General features: G+C 38.9%; 1 protein-coding gene across 1 annotated transcript in view; it reads right to left on the bottom strand.

Annotated features, from left to right (window-relative positions):
• The window catches only part of CATSPERB (cation channel sperm associated auxiliary subunit beta), a 153,142-nt gene that overhangs the window by 7,647 nt on the left and 124,883 nt on the right, over positions 1-20,612 (bottom strand). The window contains exons 20-23 of the mRNA XM_023205482.1: positions 18,804-19,001; positions 16,623-16,733; positions 3,651-3,761; positions 1,236-1,371 (exon numbers count right to left, since the gene is read on the bottom strand). Coding sequence (XP_023061250.1) covers positions 1,236-1,371; positions 3,651-3,761; positions 16,623-16,733; positions 18,804-19,001 — 556 coding nt within the window. The remainder of the gene's footprint in view (positions 1-1,235; positions 1,372-3,650; positions 3,762-16,622; positions 16,734-18,803; positions 19,002-20,612) is intronic.

Here is a 20,612-nt window from a genome sequence, read left to right as displayed (position 1 = left end):
CAGGTAGTGTAGGGGTTAGACGTTGCAGGGGTATAAAGATACACAGAATCTAAACGAAAAGAAACAGCTGTGATTGTAATTTCCAATTTCCATAGTGTAAATACTCTCACCCTGGCTAATTTCAAGCTACCAATGGTTTAACATCCAGCTTGTAAAATGTTTTCATATTTAATGATCAGGACTCCAAAACTGGTAAGAACAGTTTCCAGCACACCACAGAAAATGGGGGATGTCAGTTAATGCAAAATATTTAGTAACTTTATTTTGCTGGATTTTTCATTTCAAAAATGCATATATGTTGGCCAGAGTAAGACTCACTGAATACCAAATGCCCAGATATTTAGTAACATATTAATGGTCGACCAAAATTTGTTTAGTTAATTATTTCTACCTACCTACCTATCTCCTTAGAGTGAACACAAAATGTGCAACAAAAAGTTACATATTTGAGGTAAAGTGAATAGGGGTAAACATCTTATTTAAAATATATCTGCATCTTTTCAATTATTTTACCATAAAACCTTTAAGAATTAGAAGATAGATCCTAAAGATTATCTGGCCACACCTTTTACAACCCCCTCTGTCATACTGAATCAGCAGGGAAAGGAGACGCCAGACCAGCATGCAGCACAAATTCAATCAGTCACTGTTGCAATTTCTTTTTTTTTTTTTTTTTTTTTGAGACAGAGTCTTGCTGTGTCACCCAGGCTGGAGTGCAGTGGCATGTTCTCAGCTCACTGCAAACTCTGCCTCCCGAGTTCACGCCATTCTCCTGCCTCAGCCTCCCGAGTAGCTGGGACTACAGGTGCCCACCACCACACCTGGCTAATTTTTTGTATTTTTAGTAGAGACAGGGTTTCACCGTGTTAGCCAGGATGGTCTTGATCTCCTGACCTCATGATCCGCCTGCCTCAGCCTCCCAAAGTGCTGGGATTACAGGCGTGAGCCACCGCGCCCGGCCCCACTGTTGCTATTAATCCACAAAATGACTTTCCATTTTTTTTGCAGTGTAAATTATTCAAAAATGCTTTTACCATAGAATCCAGGCCACTGGAAGTGATGATGAAATCAGTGGGAAACAGAAGTAAACAGCAATATGCCAACTGATCCAAATCCATTTGCAAGAACTCCTGGCTCTCTTTTGTGTGAACAGGCTTTGAAAACCATTGATCTTTGTAAACCAGTAACAATATTACTTATAAGATAAAATAATTACAGATGAAAGCAAACCCTACTCAGTTTCCAGTTTTGCCTCATGTTCACTTCAGTCACAGTAACCAGATATGGAGATTCCAATGGGACACGTCCATCCTCGTTGATAATTTCCAAAGAAACTGGATATTGTGTAATTGGAAACTTAAAGCGAGGAACCTAAAATACAAATTCCAAGAATGAATGTAAACTTGGAAAAGTCAATAGTCACTTCATTTCCTGGTAAAAAACGAAAAGATATATTGCCAATAGTTTGGCTGTTCAATGAAACGTGCTTGTAAGGGGTCTCTGCCTTTTCAGTCATGAAAATATCTTAGAGCAGAATCAATGTGAACTCCAAAGGCAGTCTATACATTGTGGTAACAAAACTCATTACTTCTATAGGCCCTTTTCACAGGAATTTACTATGATGTCACTCAAACTTTTTTTTGGCTAAATCATATCCCAGAAAGCCATGCATAGATCACTCACCCTCCTTTTGCCACTTTTCCAGCCAGTCAGTCTTTCAGGCACAATCTGTAAACTTGGCTCTGGCGTCAGAGCTTAAATCCAGCCCCAAAGCATGTTAATAATGTGATCTTTGGCAAATTGCCTGACCTCTCTGTGGCTCGAATTAAATGAGACAAATCTCCGAGAAGGCTTAGAGTAGCGTTTAGTAGATAGTAAGTGCTCACAAAACATTATTTTAGTTCAGCAAGGGGGTATATAAAAACAGCCCTCATAATTTACAGAATGCTGGCCAGACACAATGGCTCACGCTTGTAATCCCAACACTTTGGGAGGCTGAGGTAGGCAGATCACTTGAGGTCAGGAGTTTGAGAACAGTCTGGCCAACATGGTGAAACCCCATCTCTACTAAAACACTACAAAAATTAGCTGGGCATAGTGGTGGGCGCCTGTAGTCCCAGCTACTTTAGAGGCTGAGGCAGGAGAATCACTTAAACCTGGGAGGCGGAGGTTGCAGTGAGCTGAGATCGCGCCATTGCACTCTGGCCTGGGTGACAGAGCGAGACTCGGTCTCAAAAAATGTAAAAACAAAAATAAAGGCCGGGCGCGGTGGCTCAAGCCTGTAATCCCAGCACTTTGGGAGGCCGAGACGGGCAGATCACGAGGTCAGGAGATCGAGACCATCCTGGCTAACACGGTGAAACCCCGTCTCTACTAAAAAATACAAAAAACTAGCCGGGTGAGGTGGCGGGCGCCTGTAGTCCCAGCTACTCCGGAGGCTGAGGCAGGAGAATGGCGTGAACCCGAGAGGCGGAGCTTGCAGTGAGCTGAGATCCGGCCACAGTACTCCAGCCCGGGCGACAGAGCGAGACTCCGCCTCAAAAAAAAAAAAAAATAAATAAATAAAAATAAAATAAAAATAAATAAATAAAATAAAATAAAATAATGATAATTTACAGAATGCTGACTCTATGCCAACATATTGTGTGTGTGTGTGTATATATATATATATAAAATATGTATCATATATAGTCTCTAGATGTCTTATATGTAATTTTATATACGTGTAGTCTGTGTAATAACAGTTTCTCAATATACAGTCTTACAAGGCCTTTGAAATTGATGTGTTTGAAAGATGTACCAACTGCATATTTGCTTTTTTCTTTTTTTTGAAATGGAATCTTGCTCTGTCACCCAGGCTGGAGTGCAGTGGTGCGATCTCTGCTTACTGCAACCTCTGTCTCCCAGGTTCAAGCAATTCTCCTGCCTTAGCCTCCTGAGTAGCTGGTACTACAGGTGCACACCACCATGCCCGGCTAAATTTTGTATTTTTAGTAGAGATTGGGTTTCACCACATTGGTCAGACTGGTTTCGAACTCCTGACTTCAGGTGATCCACCTGCCTCAGCCTCCCAAAGTGCTGGGATTACAGGTGTGAGCCACTGCACCTGGCCCCAACTGTGTATTTTACTCTTCTAATGCAAACTTTGATACTAACAGAATAAAATATTATTTGACACAGAAGCCTTCTCTTAACCAACATATTATACTGTCTTTCATTTGTGACTGTCAGCAGGCTGAGCTTGATTACAATGACTTTGCCTTCTATGTTCCAAGAACCTGATACAAGATACTCAAAGTTGTTTTAAATGAATCAATATTTACTATAATCTGGTATAGTGTTTTACAGACTACAAGTTGCTTTCGTATACATAGGGGTGTGTTTGGGTGTGGGCGAGTGTGTGTCTTTATACGAATGCTGTGGAATGGACAAGGTAGTGCAGGTACTACTATTTTATTTTACCAATGAGGTTCATTAACTTGCAAGGGACATTTAAATCTGGATCTTTCTAGCTCAGTGTCATACTTAGCTCTGCATCATAATAAGACATTATTTATATGTCTTAGTTTTCATGTTTAACCCAAAGGCACATTTCAAAATCTTGTTGATAAGAAAGTATCCTATCTTCAGGTAATTAAAAATGATCTTACTTTTTCCCTGCAATCTGAGAAAGCAACAGCATATGAAAACTTCTGATTCTTTGTGCAGTTACACTCCTCCCGAGTGGAAACATTAGCACACTGCTTGAATTTACCAGTTTTCTGCAAATAGAAGTAACAGATGTTGACTTGTTTTTCTGTGTTGCAGGATTTCTGCAAACTGATAAATATCTAATAAATATTTATTCCCTGAGTAAGCAAAATTCCTGAGAAGTTAAAAGGGGAAAACAATTCATTAATAATAAAGCAAGAATAGAAGCACAGTGTTTCTGAATTTTAATTGCCCTCTTGTGTGGTAATTTGAACCTGAGTATTACTCAGCCACTTGCCGGTTTACCTCGTGCAGTTGCATGGGACCTAGAAAGGCTGTGTCATTCTGAATTCTGCATCCCAGGACTACCAAACTAACTACTCTGGCCCCTGCCATTGCAGGGATCCAGATGGAGACCTAAAATGAGTGGCCTTGATGACGTGGGGCTGCACACTCTCCAAACCTACTATTTCATACTTGTCTTTCTTCATAGCATACATTGATATTTTAAATCTCCACTCTATCTGCCCATTTGTCATTCATTTATACTTGATCTCTCTTGCCATTAATTTATTTTATTATTATTATTATTATTATTATTATTATTATTAGAGATAATGTCTTGCTGTTGCCCAGGCTTTACTGCAGGGGCTCAATCATAGCTCACTGCAGTCTTGAACTCCTGGACTCAAGCAATCCTCCCATCTCATCCTCCCTAGTATTATAGTTGGGACTACAGGCACACATCACCACACTTGGCTGATTGAAACAAAATTTTTTTGGTACAGAGTCTATCCTGACTGTGACAGAAAAGAAAAACCCATTTTCTGGGGAGAAATTCAAGCCAGTTGCAGAAATTTGCAAGTAGTAAGGAGCCTACTGTTAATCCTCAAGACTTTGGGGAAAATGTCTCCAGACCATGTCAGAGACCTTCATGGCAGCCCCTTCCATCACAGGCCCAGAGGCTCAGGAGGAAAAAGTGGTTTTGTGGGCCAGGCACAGGGTCCCCATGCTGTGTGTAGCCTAGGCGCTTGGTGCCCTGTGTCCCAGCTGCTCCAGCTATGGCAGAAAGGGACAACGTACAGCTCAGGCTGTAGCTTCAGAGGGTGGAAGCCCCAAGCCTTGGCAGCTTCCACATGGTATTGATGCTGTGTGGGTGCACAGAAGTCAAGAATTGAGGTTTGGGAACCTCTGCCTAGATTTCAGATGTATGGAAATGCCTGGATGCCCAGGCAAAAGTTTTCTGCAGGGGTGGGGCCCTCATGGAGAACCTCTACTAGGGCGGTGCAGAAGGGAAATGTGGGGTGGGAGCCCCCACACAGAGTCCCTACTGGGGTACTGCCTAGTGGAGCTGTGAGAAGAGGGCCAATGTCCTCCAGACCCCAGAATGGTAAATCCACTGACACCTTGCACCGTGTGCCTGGAAAAGCCGCAGACACTCAACATCAGCCCATGAAAGCAGCCAGGAGGGAGGCTGTACCCTGCAAAGCCACAGGGGTGGAGCTGCCCAAGACCATGGGAACCAAACTCTTGCATCAACATAACCTGGAGTCAAAGGAGATCATTTTAGATCTTTAAAATTTGACTGCCCTGCTGGATTTTGGACTTGCATGGGTCCTATAACCCCTTGGTTTTGGCAAATTTCTCCCATTTGGAATGGCTGTATTTACCCAATATGTGTAAACCCATCGTATCTAGGAAGTAATTAGTTTGTTTTGATTTTACAGGCTCATATGTGGAAGGGACTTGCCTTGTCTCACATGAGACTTTGTAATGTGGACTTTTGGGTTAATGCTGAAATGAGTTAAGACTTTAGGGGACTGTTGGGAGGGGATGATTGGTTTTGAAATGTGAGGACATGAGATTTGGAGGGGTCAGGGGCAGAGTGATATGGTTGGCTGTGTTCCCACCCAAATCTCAACTTGAATTGCATCTCCCAGAATTCCCATGTGTTGCGGGAGGGACCCAGGGGTATGTCATTGAATCACGGGGGCTGGTCTTTCCCATGCTATTCTCATGATAGTGAATAACTCTTACAAGATCTGATGGGTTTATCAGGAGTTTCCACTTTTGCTTCCTCCTCATTTTCTCTTGCTGCTGCCATGTAAGAAGTGCCTTTTGAACTCTGCCATGATTCTGAGGCCTCCCCAGCCATGTGGAACTGTAAGTCTAATTAAACCTCTTTATTTTGTAAATTGCCCAGTCTTGGGTATGTCTTTATCAGCAGCATGAAAAAGAACTAATACAATGGTGAGGTCCCAAAAGCTCATTTTTAGCAGATTGTGAAGTCTCATGTCTTGTGAAGAGAAAATAGGGGGAAGGAAGGGAGAAAAAAACAACAATAAAAAAAAAAAAGAACAGTCCTGGAAAAAATCAATATAGGCCATATTACTCTGAAGTCCATACATTAGTAGGCAGGTATGAAAGTGGCTTATGTATGTAAATAGTTTGTAGTTATTTTCTTCTGAAGTTTAAGTTGTCTGGCTTCAGTTTGCGGGGTTTTAAGAAAGCACAGCTTAGTTTTCAGTGTCTCCAAATTAAGAAAAATGGGGAAAAAAAGAAGGAAAAAAATTGAAAACATTATTTTGAAGACTTGTAGTCAGGAAAAATTAGAATTTGGTCCAAAATATAGAAAATAATAAAAATTGAAAAAAACATTAGGCAAGACTAGGATCTAACAACAGATCTACTGTAGTTTAGAAACATAATTTTTCTCTCTCCAGTTTCTCAGTTTTACTAAAGACAAATCATGGTATGACTGGTATGCTTTATTACACTTGGCCTAATTATTTATATATAGTGCAGCAAGAATAATTATTTTTTACATAGGCTTTTAACTTGGCTTTGATGGAACTTTGTTCCATAGGAGGAATCAGATAAGACTTATTTATTTATTTATGTTTAATTTATTTATTTTTATTTTTATTTTTTAGTAGAGACGGGGTTTCACCATGTTAGCCAGGATGGTCTTGATCTCCTGACTCTGTGATCCAGTCACCTCAGCCTCCTAAAGTGCTGGGATTACAGGCATGAGTCACCACACCTGGTTGAGATAAGACTTTTTTTAAAGCCGAGCCCAGCCATGGATTTGTGCCATCAAATATCTATGAGTTTGGTGAATTTCCTCTCCTCTTGAGGATCCAAGATAAACCTGGGACTTCTGTGCCTGTCAGAGAGTGACATTCTTTACTAAGGACAGGTCAGAAACTCTGTACAGGGACTGTGTACACAAACTATGAGGCCAATTTCCCAAGGGCTTTATTGGCTCCATAAGTCAAGTTTGATTCCTTAAAGAAAAGCACATCATTCCAGTCAAAGCCTTGGTAAAATAACCAGTTTCTCCAGTTGTGTCCTATTGCAAAAGAAAACTGATTCTTACTGCACTTATGCAAATAAGTATATTGCCATAAATTAAGCATACTCACAAATAGTTTCCAAATTCTAGAGAAATCATGTAGAGGGAAACAATTAGGTTCCACATTTTGTTCACAAAGTATACTTTACTCAATTGTTAAAAGCTGTAAATAGCTTAAAAGAAATGTTTTCTTAACTCTGAAAAACAAAAAAAGTATCAGCAACATTTTAAGCAAAAAGTCAAAAAGATTACTTCTGTTTTCTATTGGTTAGGTTAATTCGGTTAACTCCTATTCTGTTTGATAGTCATGAACATTTCAGCTCTCCATCAGAGTTCTGAAAGTTCCTTTATTCCAATGTCACAATTTCCAAAGTCATCAGAAAACCTGCATTTAAGTGCAAGTGTTAGAGTCCTATAGCTAATTATAAATTCACCTGTTTTATTTATTTATTTATTTATTGAGATGGAGTCTTACTCTGTCGCCCAGGCTGGAGTACAGTGGCATGATCTCAGCTCACTGCAACCTCCACCTCCCGGGTTCACACCATTCTCCTGCCTCAGCCTCCCGAGTGGCTGGGACTACAGGCACCTGCCACCACGCCCAGCTAATTTTTTGTATTTTTAGTAGAGACAGCATTTCATCATTTTAGCCAGGATGGTCTCAATCTCCTGACCTTGTGATCTGCCTGCCTCGGCCTCCCAAAGTGCTGGGATTACAGGCATGAGCCACCACACCTGGCATATAAATCCACCTTTTAAAGGGCATTTAAAACAAGGCAAAACAAGACAATTGTCTGTGGATGAAAAAAAGTTTTAAGGCAGCCATAGTTAAAAGACACAATTGACAAGGAAATTTGTTACCTCTGTGGCACACAATAATTTTAACATAACAATTATGATTATTACTATAATGTACACTAAGGTATATCAGAATTACAGGAGTTTCCTATAAATTTGGAACACAATTAGATATGTATACAAATACAGCCCAAAGAAAACCAAACACCATTTCATATTTGACAATGCTTCCTGTATAATTTTTATACCAAAATAAGCCAAGTTATGTCATTTTTGGACTTAAGGAAACTAATGTCTTAAAGGACTAATTAGGTTAGATAAAGACATATATATTTTTTTTTTTTTGAGACAGAGTCTCTCTCTGTCACCCAGGCTGGAGTGCTATGGTGCCATCTCAGCTCACTGCAAGCTCCGCCTCCCAGGTTCATGCCATTCTCCTGCCTCGGCCTCCCAAGCAGCTGGGACTACAGGCACCTGCCATCATGCCCAGCTAATTTTTTTTGTATTTTTAGTAGAGACGGGGTTTCACTGTGTTAGCCAGGATGGTCTTGATCTCCTGACCTCGTGATCTGCCCGCCTCGGCCTCCCGAAGTGCTGGGATCACAGGCATGAGCCACTGCACCCGGCCAAAAAGATATAATTTATAATTTGCTCTTGAAAAGTTTGTCAAATATAAAAGGTTTAAAATACTTGATATTACAAAATAGGATTATAGGTCATTGTAAAGTCATTTATTTAACCAAAGTGATAATTCCAGCATTCCAAACAAAGCAAAAACCTTCATTATTTGAGTTGAGACTTAATTTTATAAACAAGAAACCCTAATAAAAACAGCATGAAGCCAATTACATTTGTTTTTCAAAATTTTGTAAACAATCTATAAAATTTAATCTTGACTATAAAATATAACTTCCATAAGCCTTTTATAACCTTTATTAAGAAGTTCTTTAATGCTTCAAGAAAACCTTGTTAATCTGACATAGGTGTCCATTTACTGGTTTTGCAGCCGTGTGCCTTTGTCATTACTAATTAATTTATAGAGAAACTGAACTTATTTTATCTTTCACAATTGGCCCTTACAATCTTATGTGCCCACCTCTTCTGCGATAGTCCCTGGGCCTTGAGAGTTTGAATGGCTTTAATATCGTGCCCCGTGTCTCAGGAATGCAGTTTGTTTTAATTTGTATCTTCTATGGGGCCTGAAGATGAGGCTTTAATTGCTGTTAGTGTTTAAGATTTAGCAGGACTTGGTGTCCTTTTTAGACCCAGGAGTTAAAGCCCTGTAACTCAATGTTACAAGGACTTTAAAAGCACATACAGGAAGATATGTGGATGTAATAACATTAATTAAAAAATTTGTCTCAGTTTTTTTTCCTAAGCAAACCAAAAATAATAATATGACAACTTGATTATATAAAAGTTTTTTTTTTTTTTAATATATAAATCCTCTTGTTGTGACATACTGACTATTCATGACATGGTTGTACTTTCTGATTTGTTCTGAAACTCCCTCCTTTTTAAACAACCAGTTATTTTATTTTAGGACTAAATTTACCACACAAGATTCTTTCTTATATAAAATTATTTCTCTTTAAGCTTTTTTACCTAAAAAAAAAAAAAAATACCTCTTTATTTTTATAACTTTCTTTACATCTTTTTTTATTCCTGGCTCCTTTCACATTGTTTTGTATATAAGCTTTAACTAAGCTTTGAATTAGACAAAACTTGTTCTTTTATTTTAAAGGACACACTTTTTTTTCTTTAGCAAGAATGTTTTCTTACAATATATATTTATTGGAAAATACCCAAATAATGAAATAGCTATTATTTAGTTTGCACCTATTTTCATTAAACCCATATCAATGTTTTATTTATTTAAAATTATACAAGCAAAGATCATTCTTTTTTGGGCTAGGTTTATAGTTTTATAACCCCTATGCCAAATTTTGACATCTTTTAGTATTTGGCAGGGATAAGTATGAAATTGCTTGATTAATAAATGCAAACAAAAATGTATGCTGGGCAATTCTTAAGACATTTCTAATATTACTTTACCAATAATTTTAAAGCTAGCTATTTATTATAGATTTTACTTAAGTTATATAAACTTGAAAAAGCATTTGACTAGTCTTTGCTTTTTTAGTGTCTCATTTAAGTGCTTTTATTTTTGTAAGCCAATTAATTAGAGCTTTTATATATTTTTAGTAGTGAAACGTTCTGTACACAACACATAAATACAATACATATAAAAATGTATTAGGCATGCCGATGCAAGTACATTTTATAAATTTACAAAATCCCCCCTACCTTTTTTTCCTATCTTAGACTTTCAGATTCTTGTTAACCTGTTTCACAACCCTAGGCAGTTGTCAGCTAAATAGCCTTAAGTTTGCACATTAAAGGAAACAACTCAGGTGAAAACCAAGTAGAAAAATTTACATCATAAAGTACAGAGAGAAAACATCTGATGGTGCTAGAGGGTGACACTTTTATTTTTCTTTGAGCCAAATTAAACTTACTCTTTCTTAAAAACCCAAGAGTAGGCTGGGCGTGGAGGCTCAAGCCTGTAATCCCAGCACTTTGGGAAGCTGAGGTGGGCGGATCATGAGGTCAGAAGATCAAGACCATCCTGGTTAACATGGTGAAACCTCGTCTCTACTAAAAAAATACAAAAAACTAGCCGGGCGTGGTTGCGGGCACCTGTAGTCCCAGCTATTCGGGAGGCTGAGGCAGGAGAATGGCGTGAACCTGGGAGGCGGAGGTTGCAGTGAGCAGAGATCGTGCCACTGCACTCCAGCCTGAGTGACAGATCGAGACTGTCTCAAAAAACAAACAAACAAACAAAAAACACCCAAGAGTAGCCTCTGTTGCAAACTATTTTAGTAAAAAAAAAAAAAAAAATTCAGGTGAAAATGGAATTCAGTTGACTGAGAAGAAAAAGAAAAAGAAAACTTTTGCTCAAAAAAAGGACAAGGTCTTAGGAGAGAAAAACAAACAAAAAACCCCAAAACATGAAGGCCTTTCAAATACAAGCATGCACTCATACACACATAAACGCACACATCTTGGATGTTAGCCCTTTAATTAAGCTAACTTTTAACCATTGAGCTCCTTTAAAAAATTTTGTTGAAAATCTTATTACCATATTTCAGCTAGGACAAAATGCTGCTAAACTAACAATTATATGATTGCTGTATAAAGCTGATATTACATGATTTATACAGAAATTATACGATTTCTAAGTATCAGAGCACTCTAAATGTAAGCAGAAATGAACACCAGCTGTTGTTAAATGCTAACTTTAGTCATTTAAAAGGAAACTGCATGGCCGGGCGCGGTGGCTCAAGCCTGTAATCTCAGCACTTTGGGAGGCCGAGATGGGCGGATCACGAGGTCAGGAGATTGAGACCATCCTGGCTAACACGGTGAAACCCCGTCTCTACTAAAAAATAAAAAAAAATTAGCCGGGCGAGGTGGCGGGCGCCTGTAGTCCCAGCTACTCGGGAGGCTGAGGCAGGAGAATGGCGTAAACGCAGGAGGCGGAGCTTGCAGTGAGCTGAGATCGCGCCACGGTACTCCAGCCTGGGCGGCAGAGAGAGACTCCGTCTCAAAAAATAAAAATAAAAATAAATAAATAAATAAACAAACAAATAAAATAAAAGGAAACTGCAAGACAGAATCCCAAACCAGTTTCTGACCTACTGACAGGTCTCAGGCTGTAGACTACTCTCTAGCATCCTAGAAGCAGGGGAAAAAAAACCTCATCTTCCCTGTTGAAAGTAAGCTCAAACTCCATAAAGGAGTTACCTGCCTTCCATTGTCATCCAAGCAGGAAAAACTTGCCTTCCTACTGGAAGCAAGTAAAACTCCAAAAAAAGAGGAGTTGTACAGCAAAATAAACTTTAGATCTTGACCAAGTTTTGGGATATCAGGGATTCACTGGAGGGCATGCTCTCAGACCTCAGCAAATTGTCCTATTGGTTTGAGTCATAAACTTAGCTCAAGCTGCTACCAAGCACCCATAGGAGATTTGTCAAAGGTCAGGGGCATCTCCACTCAGAATCCCTTCGTGGTTACCAAAATGTGAACCTAGAAAATCTAAGAAAGGTCTCAGTTAATTTAGAAAGTTTATTTTGCCAAGGTTGAGGATGTGCCCGTGACATGTGCCCAAGGTGGTCAGGGCAAAGCTTGGTTTTATACGTTTAGGGAGACATGAGACGTCAATCAATATATGTAAGAAGTACATTGGTTCAGTCTGGAAGGGGAGGACAACTTAAAGCAAAGGCACAAAACTCAAGTGGGGAGGGAGCTTCCAGGTCACAGAATAGTGATACACAAATGGTTACGTTCTTTTGAGTTTCTGATTAGCCTTTCCAAAGGAGGCAAATCAGATATGAATCTATCTCAGTGAGCAGAGGAGTGACTTTGAATAGAAAAGGAGGCAGGTTTGTCCTAAGCAGTTCCCAACTTGAGTTTTCCTTAGTGATTTTGGGGGCCCAAGATATTTTCCTTTGACACCACTGAATGGATATAGCACATTTTGTTTAACCATTCATCAGTTAATGCGCATCTGATTGTTTCCACTTTCTGGCTATTATGAATAATGCTGCTATGAAGTTTTTGTTTGAACATATGTTTTCAATTCTTTTGGATATATCTAGGAGTGAAATGGCTGGGTCATACAGTAATTCTGTTTGACTTTTTGAAGAAGCACCAAACTGATATCCATAACAGCTGCACCATTTTGTATTCCTGCCATAAATACATGAGAGTTTCAGATTCTCCACATTCTCGCCAACAATTATTTTCATTAAAAAAGCAATTATTATAGCTATTCTAACGACTGTGAAGGGATAGCTCAAGTGATTTTGATTTGTATATCTCTAATGACTAAAATGTTGAGTATCTTTTCATGGACTTGTTGGCTGTTTATATATCTTCTGTATTAGTCCATTCTCATACTGCTATAAAGAAATACCTGAGACTGGGTAATTTATAAAGAAAATTTTTGTTTGTTTGTTTTTGTTTTGTAAGAATTTAATGTGTAAACAAATACAGAAAAATAAGCATTTATAGCAACCAAACAGTTTTGCTCAGGATAGCAATTTTAAAGACACTTCAACAAACACTTTTATGTAAGATGCTAATTCTGCAAAATAACATTCACTTTCCTATGGAATAATTTCACAGTCTCAGATTTTAAGCCAGAAAAATGAGATTCATGCTAGTAAAGCAACCTGCAAATCCTGCCTGTTCTCACAACTAGTATACTTTAACATTGTAAAAAGATCTTCCAAAGTGGGGAAAGAAGGCTCTCAAAGGGGATGACTGATGCCTCCCAGAGTAAATCCTTGCCCCAAGGGGCTGCCCTGCTATCTGCAAGACTAAAACGGTCATGAAAAATTCACAGCTAAAAATAGAAATAAACTTTGCCTTCGGTGTATTTGCCCGATTCAAGTGGTTATTAGCAGATTTATAATAAGTAGGTAAACAGAACAATATAGATAAGATTTCTGAGAACTAAATGGTATTTGGCTCTGGTACTAAGGAGTGGAGAGAATAAAACACCTATGTTAATTATCAACTGCAAATGACAACTTTATGTGAGGCTTCTATTCTAAAGCTTACTTGATTCATGTATTCCGTTTAGAATTTTAAAATTTTTTGATACTTCCTTTAAACAAGAAGTAATTCACAAATGATTAACAAGCACTAAACTAATAAGATAGGTCCTCACACCATCTTGAATTATTTAAGAATTTATTGCCATTCAAAGTGATCTTTTTCCTGAGAAAGTCATGTTGCAAAATGGCACAAGACAATACACATTTTCTCTAATTTTCTGCAGGAATACAAGATAGGAAAATCACATTACAATATATTTTGTGAGGAAAACATGTTTCTTAAAATCGTGTTTTCAGTTACTCTCCAAACCACAAATTTTTAGAGGGTGAGAGCCAAATGCAAATGAAGAAGTGATCTTTATGGCAAGAGAATGAATACATATGGTAAATTTTGGTTGGTGTTCACACAATTTTTGTAGGAAATTGTTTATGAGTGGAAAAACTAAGGCACAGAAACAACCAAGCTCAGGTTCAAGGTTGAGTTTAATAGTACAGGTAGAAATAGAATCTAGGGATCTGATTCTCACATTAGAGGATAATAATATCTTCCTAAAGGGGAAAAATAAATTTTTTTGGTAGATCACATTGATAAATCATTTTTGAAATATACAATATGAATTTCCTTGAAAATCTTTGGCATTTGTGAGAGTCTTTGTAGGCTGAGGTTTTTAGGTATATTTTCCCCCCAAAATATATAAAGTTAGGGGAGCTAGCTTTAAAGTTAAACAACAAAAAAATTAATCTTAATTTCAAAATGACCTGAGTTTATTTTGCATTTTTATATCAATCAATTGTGCAGCTTGAGTACACAAAAGGCCACTACACTTCACTTCATAGAGTTCACACACACATTAGTCTCTACTAAAAATACAAAAATTAGCTGGGTATGGTGGTGGGTGCCTGTAATCCCAGCTGCTTGGGAGGCTAAGGCAGGAGAATTGCTTGAATCCGGGATGCGGAGGTTGCAGTGAGCCAAGATTGCGCCATTGCACTCCAGCCTGGGTGACAGAGCAAGACTCCGTCACAAACAAACAAACAAACAAAATGCAGATTTCAGGACGGTACCTCATAGTTTCTGATGCAGTAGCTATGAGATTCAGAAAGATGCATTGTAGAAATATTTTTGGGGTGGGTGCAGTGGCTCACGTCTGTAATCCCAGCACTTTGAGAAACCAAGGCAAATGGATCACATGAGGTCAGGAGTTTGAGACCAGCCTGGTCAACATGGCAAAACCCCGTCTCTACTAAAATGCAAACATTGGCTGTGCTTGGTGGCACACGCCTGTAATCCCAGCTACTCAGGAGGCTGAGGCAGGAGAATCACTTGAACCCAGGAGGCGGAGGTTGCAGTCAGCTGAGATCATGCCACTGCACTCCAGCCTGGGCGACAGAGCTAGACTCCGTCTCAAAAATAAACAAAACAAAAAATATTTTTGAATAATTCTGGTTCAGGATATGCAGGGCTGTACTGTTCAGAAGCCCTGCACTCGATGACGCTATTTAATTTGCATGTCTTTTTGCTTAAGATATACAAATTCTCACCTAGTAGAGTCTATGAAGCTACCATGCTTACCTTGTGCATTGCTGTATCTTCAGAAAATGTCTGGATAGTGCCTGATAACACTGGAAATGCTGAAATTAACACTTGTTGGATGCATAAAAGAGGGGGTAGTAATCATTAGGTGTACATACATTCCCAATTTAACTCACAAGAAAATCCTGGGGAAAAAACCTGGGAAATCAAGGATTTCCATGTAAATATAGTACAGTCATATTTCAGTAGAGGAGGTGGTTCTAGTGACACATCAAGGTTTGTCTTTGGGAGAAACTGGATGTGGAGAAGAACTCAGTATCATAGTTAATCACTGCCTGGAGCAGAACGTCTTAACCTGAAACCCAAGATTTCACTAGAAGTCTGTTCACTTCCTAACTGTGTGTGTGTGCATGGTAGTGAATGTGCATTAGTATATTTCACAATTTTAAAGCATTCTCTAAGTCTGTCACTGTTCTGGGCACTGGGGATATAGTAGAGAAGAAATAGATAAAAACCTCTGCCTTACCAGCTTACCTTCTCAAGGGGTCAGAAAGACGAGAAGTAAAATAAGTGAGTAAAATATGTAAAACCGTAGTAAGTGATATGGAGAAAAATAAGGCAGAGAAGGAGGGGAGACAGTGGAGATGGGGGTTATGATTCTAAATAGAGTGGTCAGAGAAAGGCTTACTATGATGGTGACTTCAGGAAAAGCACCTGAAGAGTCAGCCATGTGGTATCAGGCAGAAGAGCATTCCACACAGAGGGATTTTCTGCAACTGTGAAGGCCATGGGGTGGAAATATGCCCAGCATATTGGAGAAACAGCAATGAGGCCAGCATGGCTAGAGCAGATCAAGCTGGGAAAATCAGGTCAGATGTAATGCCAAGGCCAAAGTCCAAGGAGGACTTTATAAACCATTGCAAGAATTTAGTTTTCTCTCTGAATGAGATGGGAAGACAGTGGAGAGTTTTGAGCTAAAGAAACACCAATTTTATGTATTCACGTACGTGCACATGTGTATGAATGAATATGACTGTCTGTCTGTGCATGTGTATGGGCAGGTGGGTGCATTTTTCTGGAGAGATTCCACAGGCATCCATGTAGTCTCCTTGAGAAGCTGCCCCACGCTGCACTTTTCCTCTGAACCTAAAGGCTCCTCCCTTGTGTCCCTCCGTCCCTCCCTCCCTCATTCCACCTTTAGAGAGGCAGGGTGCTGCTGGGAGTTGGTTATTTTCTAGGCAGAATCTTAGCAGGAGTTTAAATGTGCCTGCATTGGAGCAGGCTGTTTTCTTCCCTCCTGGACATCATTCCGTTCACAGAGCTGAAGAGCTGGGAGCTCCTTTCATTTGAGAAAAGATGCTGTAACCCCATCAATGAAATCCAAAGGGGAGTCAGGGAGAGTCAAGGGGGAAAGAGTCCATTTAGACTCCTTGGCTCCAAAACTGTATTCAGAAATAGCTGTAAGAGGAGGGGCTAAAGTAGAAGGAGGAGGAACAGAGTAGTAATCATGATAATAACAGCTGCACCTTCTCATTTAAGACTCACAGCTATATATATAATTTTACTGAATGATTTCCTGAATTCAAATAAATGCTAGTTTATTTGTAAAAAAGTTATTTACCTTCGACAAGTGAAACAGGTTTCTTGGTATGGGTTTGCTAGGATCTGCATGATAAAAATTATCTGTGAGTGGAATAGCAATTCCCATATTAGATGGAGGCCTGTAGTTTATCTGCAAGTGATTAAACAAAGAAAATGTATAATTCATTATTATGAAGTCTTTAATTTATAGATCTTGATTTTCTAGAAAACAAATCAATGCAAAAATTCCATTTTTAGCTACAGGTATTAAAGTAAATTTCTCCCCCAACTTTTCTACCCCTCATTTTCTGGAATTTCAACAATTTTAACCCATGGTAATATAACTTGTAAATAAGTGAAAAAACTGCCATAAAGTCAATGCAATAAAGTTTAAACACTTTATCAAAGAGTCTCAGCGATGTATCATAGTTAGTAAATAATTCTTCAAGTTTGGTTACTTGCTTTTTGTCACAAAGAAAATTATAAGTAATAAGTTAGCTGACAAAGAGCAACATTTTATATTTAAAAAGAGTCATAAATTCTGATAAGGCAAAAGTTAAAATTATTACATTGAAATGGGTAGATATATAGTTGACCCTTGAACAACACAGGGGTTATGGGTACAGACCTCCTGCATGGTCAAAAATTCACATATAACTTTTGACTACCCCAAAACTTAACCATTAATAGCCTACTGTTGACCTGAAGCCTTACTGGTAATATAAAGTCAATTAATATATATTTTGTATGTAATATGTATTATATACTGTATTCTTACAATAAAGTGAGCTAGAGAAAAAAATGAAAATGCATTTATAGTACTATTCTGTATTTACGGATACTATAACTTTGCATCATCTGTTTACAAGGTGAATTGTCTGTCTGAAATCCAGGGAAACTGCAGCTGAAGAACCTCAATCTACAATGTACTTCAAGAAATTCAGCTTTTTTTTTTTTTTTTATGTCATGACTTTTCTCTGCCTCTTGGGAGTACTTTCAGCATCACTGGTGGCACTTCATATGGGACCCATGGTGTTATTTAAGGTTTACGGTATTACGCGATGAAAAGCATTAGACACAGGAGAGGTCACTTTTTATTGTGATTTGCAATTTACTGGCTAGGTGAACTGCTACGTGCAGATGAATAGCCTCTCAGGGCATTTTAAAGGAATACTGGCAACATTTGAGTTCACCCAAGTAGCACCAAGAAGTGGCTACAAAATTATTAAAGTAGTACAGTGTGTACTACAGCTGATTGTATGCAGTTATGATTTCATACTGTATCTTTACATTTGCTTACATTTCTCTGGCTCCATGCAGGATCTGTGTTTGTGTGTGTAAGTTTTGATAAATTTTAACTTTTTGTGCATAGTATATGATAGTAAATGATAAAATAGACTAGTATCTATATATAATTTATGCATTCATGACATATCCCACTTTTTATTAATTTTTTAGATATTTCTTTTTAAAATGCATGTATTTATTTTTGAGACAGAGTCATGCTCTGTGCTCTGCTGCCCAGGCTGGAGTGCAGTGGCACCATCTCCGCTCACTGCAACCCCTGTCTCCGGGGTTCAGCTTCCCAAGTAGCTGGGATTATAGGCACATGCCACCATGCTGGGCTAATTTTTGTAGTTTTTGTAGAGATGGGGTTTCTCCATGTTGGTCAGGCTGGTCTCGATCTCCTGACCTCAAGTGATCTGCCCGCCTTGGCCTCCCAAAGTGCTGGAATTACAGGCGTGAGCCACTGTGCCTGGCCAATTTTATTCTACATTTTTAAGCTATGAGGTTTGTCTGTGAATTTTTTCAATTTCACAAAATTCCAAAAAAAGTCCAATATATTTCTTGAAAAAAATCCGCATGTAAGTGGACCTATGCAGTTTAAACCTATTATTCAAAGGCTGATTGTATCAGCTTAGGACAAGTCAATGTAAAGGAAAATAGTTGAATATATCACAAAAGCCAAAGGTCACACCAACATATAAAGTGTAAAATGATAATAATAATGACACTAAGTTACCAGGAAAAATAATTGTTTCAGAAAGCTTTTACAGTTTGGAAATCATCATCACATCCTCAAAATGACATGAGGATTAAAAAATAACTGTGAAGTGTTTTGAGCCACTCACAAAAGAAATGCTGAAACTGAATGGGTAGGCAATCACACAAAAGTCACACAGCATTGCTTCTTAAACCAATATACTTAGATTTTTTTTACCGGCAAAGTTTTGATGAGGTTAAAACCTTTACTGTCTTTATGAACTCCACTAATCCAGTCTTCAGACGGGATAAATTTGCTAGGAATGTGATGCATAGATCTGAGATAACTACAGCTGCTTTTCAGTGTTGGCACCATGGTCGTAACAAAGCACTCAACAGAGGCTGACCACATAATAAATGCCATTGAAGTTGAACCCTGGAAATAACCAAATAAATGAAGGTTATTTAAAGTAACTGTTACAGACTGAACTGTGTCCAACCAAAAATCACACGTTGAAACCCCAACCTCCAGGATCTCAGAATGTGGCTGTATTTGGAGATAGGGCCTTTAAGGAGGTAATTAAGGTAAAATGAGGTCATTTGGGTGGGCCCCAATCCAATGTCACTGGTGTCATCTTATAAGAAGAGGAGATTGGCCGGGCATGGTGGCTCAAGCCTGTAATCCCAGCACTTTGGGAGGCCGAGATGGGCGGATCACGAGGTCAGGAGATCGAGACCATCCTGGCTAACCGGGTGAAACCCCGTCTCTACTAAAAAATACAAAAAACTAGCTGGGCGAGGTGGCGGCCCCTGTAGTCCCAGCTACTCGGGAGGCTGAGGCAGGAGAATGGCATAAACCCAGGAGGTGGAGCTTGCAGTGAGCTGAGATCTGGCCACTGCACTCCAGCCTGGGCGACAGAGTGAGACTCCGTCTCAAAAAAAAAAAAGAAGAGGAGATTAGGATATAGACAACACAGAAACTGAGGGGCAACCATATGAGGACACAAGAAGATGGCCACACACAAGCCAAGTAGAGGGGCTGCAGAGGAAACCAACCCTGCCGATATCTTGATCTTGAACTTGTAACCACTAGAACTATAAGAAAATAAATTTCCATTGTTTGAGTCACCAAGCCACCAAGTCAGTGGTATTTTGTTGTGGCAGCCATAGCAAACTAATATAGTGAAGAATATAGAAAACTAAAAAATATAGAAAAAGAATAAATAGAAAAAGACATGACAGAAGTAGAAAAATATTTGACCATAAAGATCTGTTTGAGAATAAATCACAATAGAGGACATATTCTTTTCCAGGAAGAAATATATTCCAATCTAATTGGTTTTGGGAAGCATTTGGAAGTAAGCTAGGAACCTGAGGACCAGCTGGGCACAGTGGCTCACGCCTGTAATCCCAGCACTTTGGGAAGCCGAGGTGGGCGGATCACCTGAGGTCAGGAGTTCAAGACCAGTTTGGACAACACGATGAAACCCCATCTCTACTAAAAGTACAAAAATCAGACGGACGTGGTAGCATATGCCTATATTCCCAGCTGCTTGGGCGGCTGAGGCAGGAGAACCGCTTGAGCCCGGGAGGTGAAGGTTGCAGTGAGCTGAGATAACACCACTGCACTCCAGACTGGGTGACAGAGGTAGCCCTCTCAAAAAAAAAAAAAAAAAGGAACATGAGGACTATAGTTAATAATAGTGTATTATATTCAGTACTTATTATTTTTGCTGAATCAGCAGATTATAGCTGCTTTTACCACATTGGGGAAAAATAGGTGCCCATGTGAGGTATTTATTCTGCAGTGGTAATCATTTTACTACATATATGTGTCTTATAATAACACATTGTATTCCTTAAATATACACAACAAAATTTTTTAAAAAATATTTTTAAAAGACTTATTAAATAAATGCCATTATTACATCCAACTCATCTCGCTGAGGCTTCCTCATTCACTAATGAGCCCCTGAATATTTGGTTTGATGATATGAATAAAATAACTTTGATTGTTTACTGTTTACTCTTCCTTCCTTCCTTCCTT

The sequence above is a fragment of the Piliocolobus tephrosceles genome, chromosome 6 (assembly GCF_002776525.5).
Source record: "Piliocolobus tephrosceles isolate RC106 chromosome 6, ASM277652v3, whole genome shotgun sequence".
NCBI lineage: Eukaryota > Metazoa > Chordata > Mammalia > Primates > Cercopithecidae > Piliocolobus > Piliocolobus tephrosceles.
The sequence above is the reverse complement of the archived record's forward strand: the minus strand, read 5'-3'. Positions and strand labels throughout refer to the sequence as shown.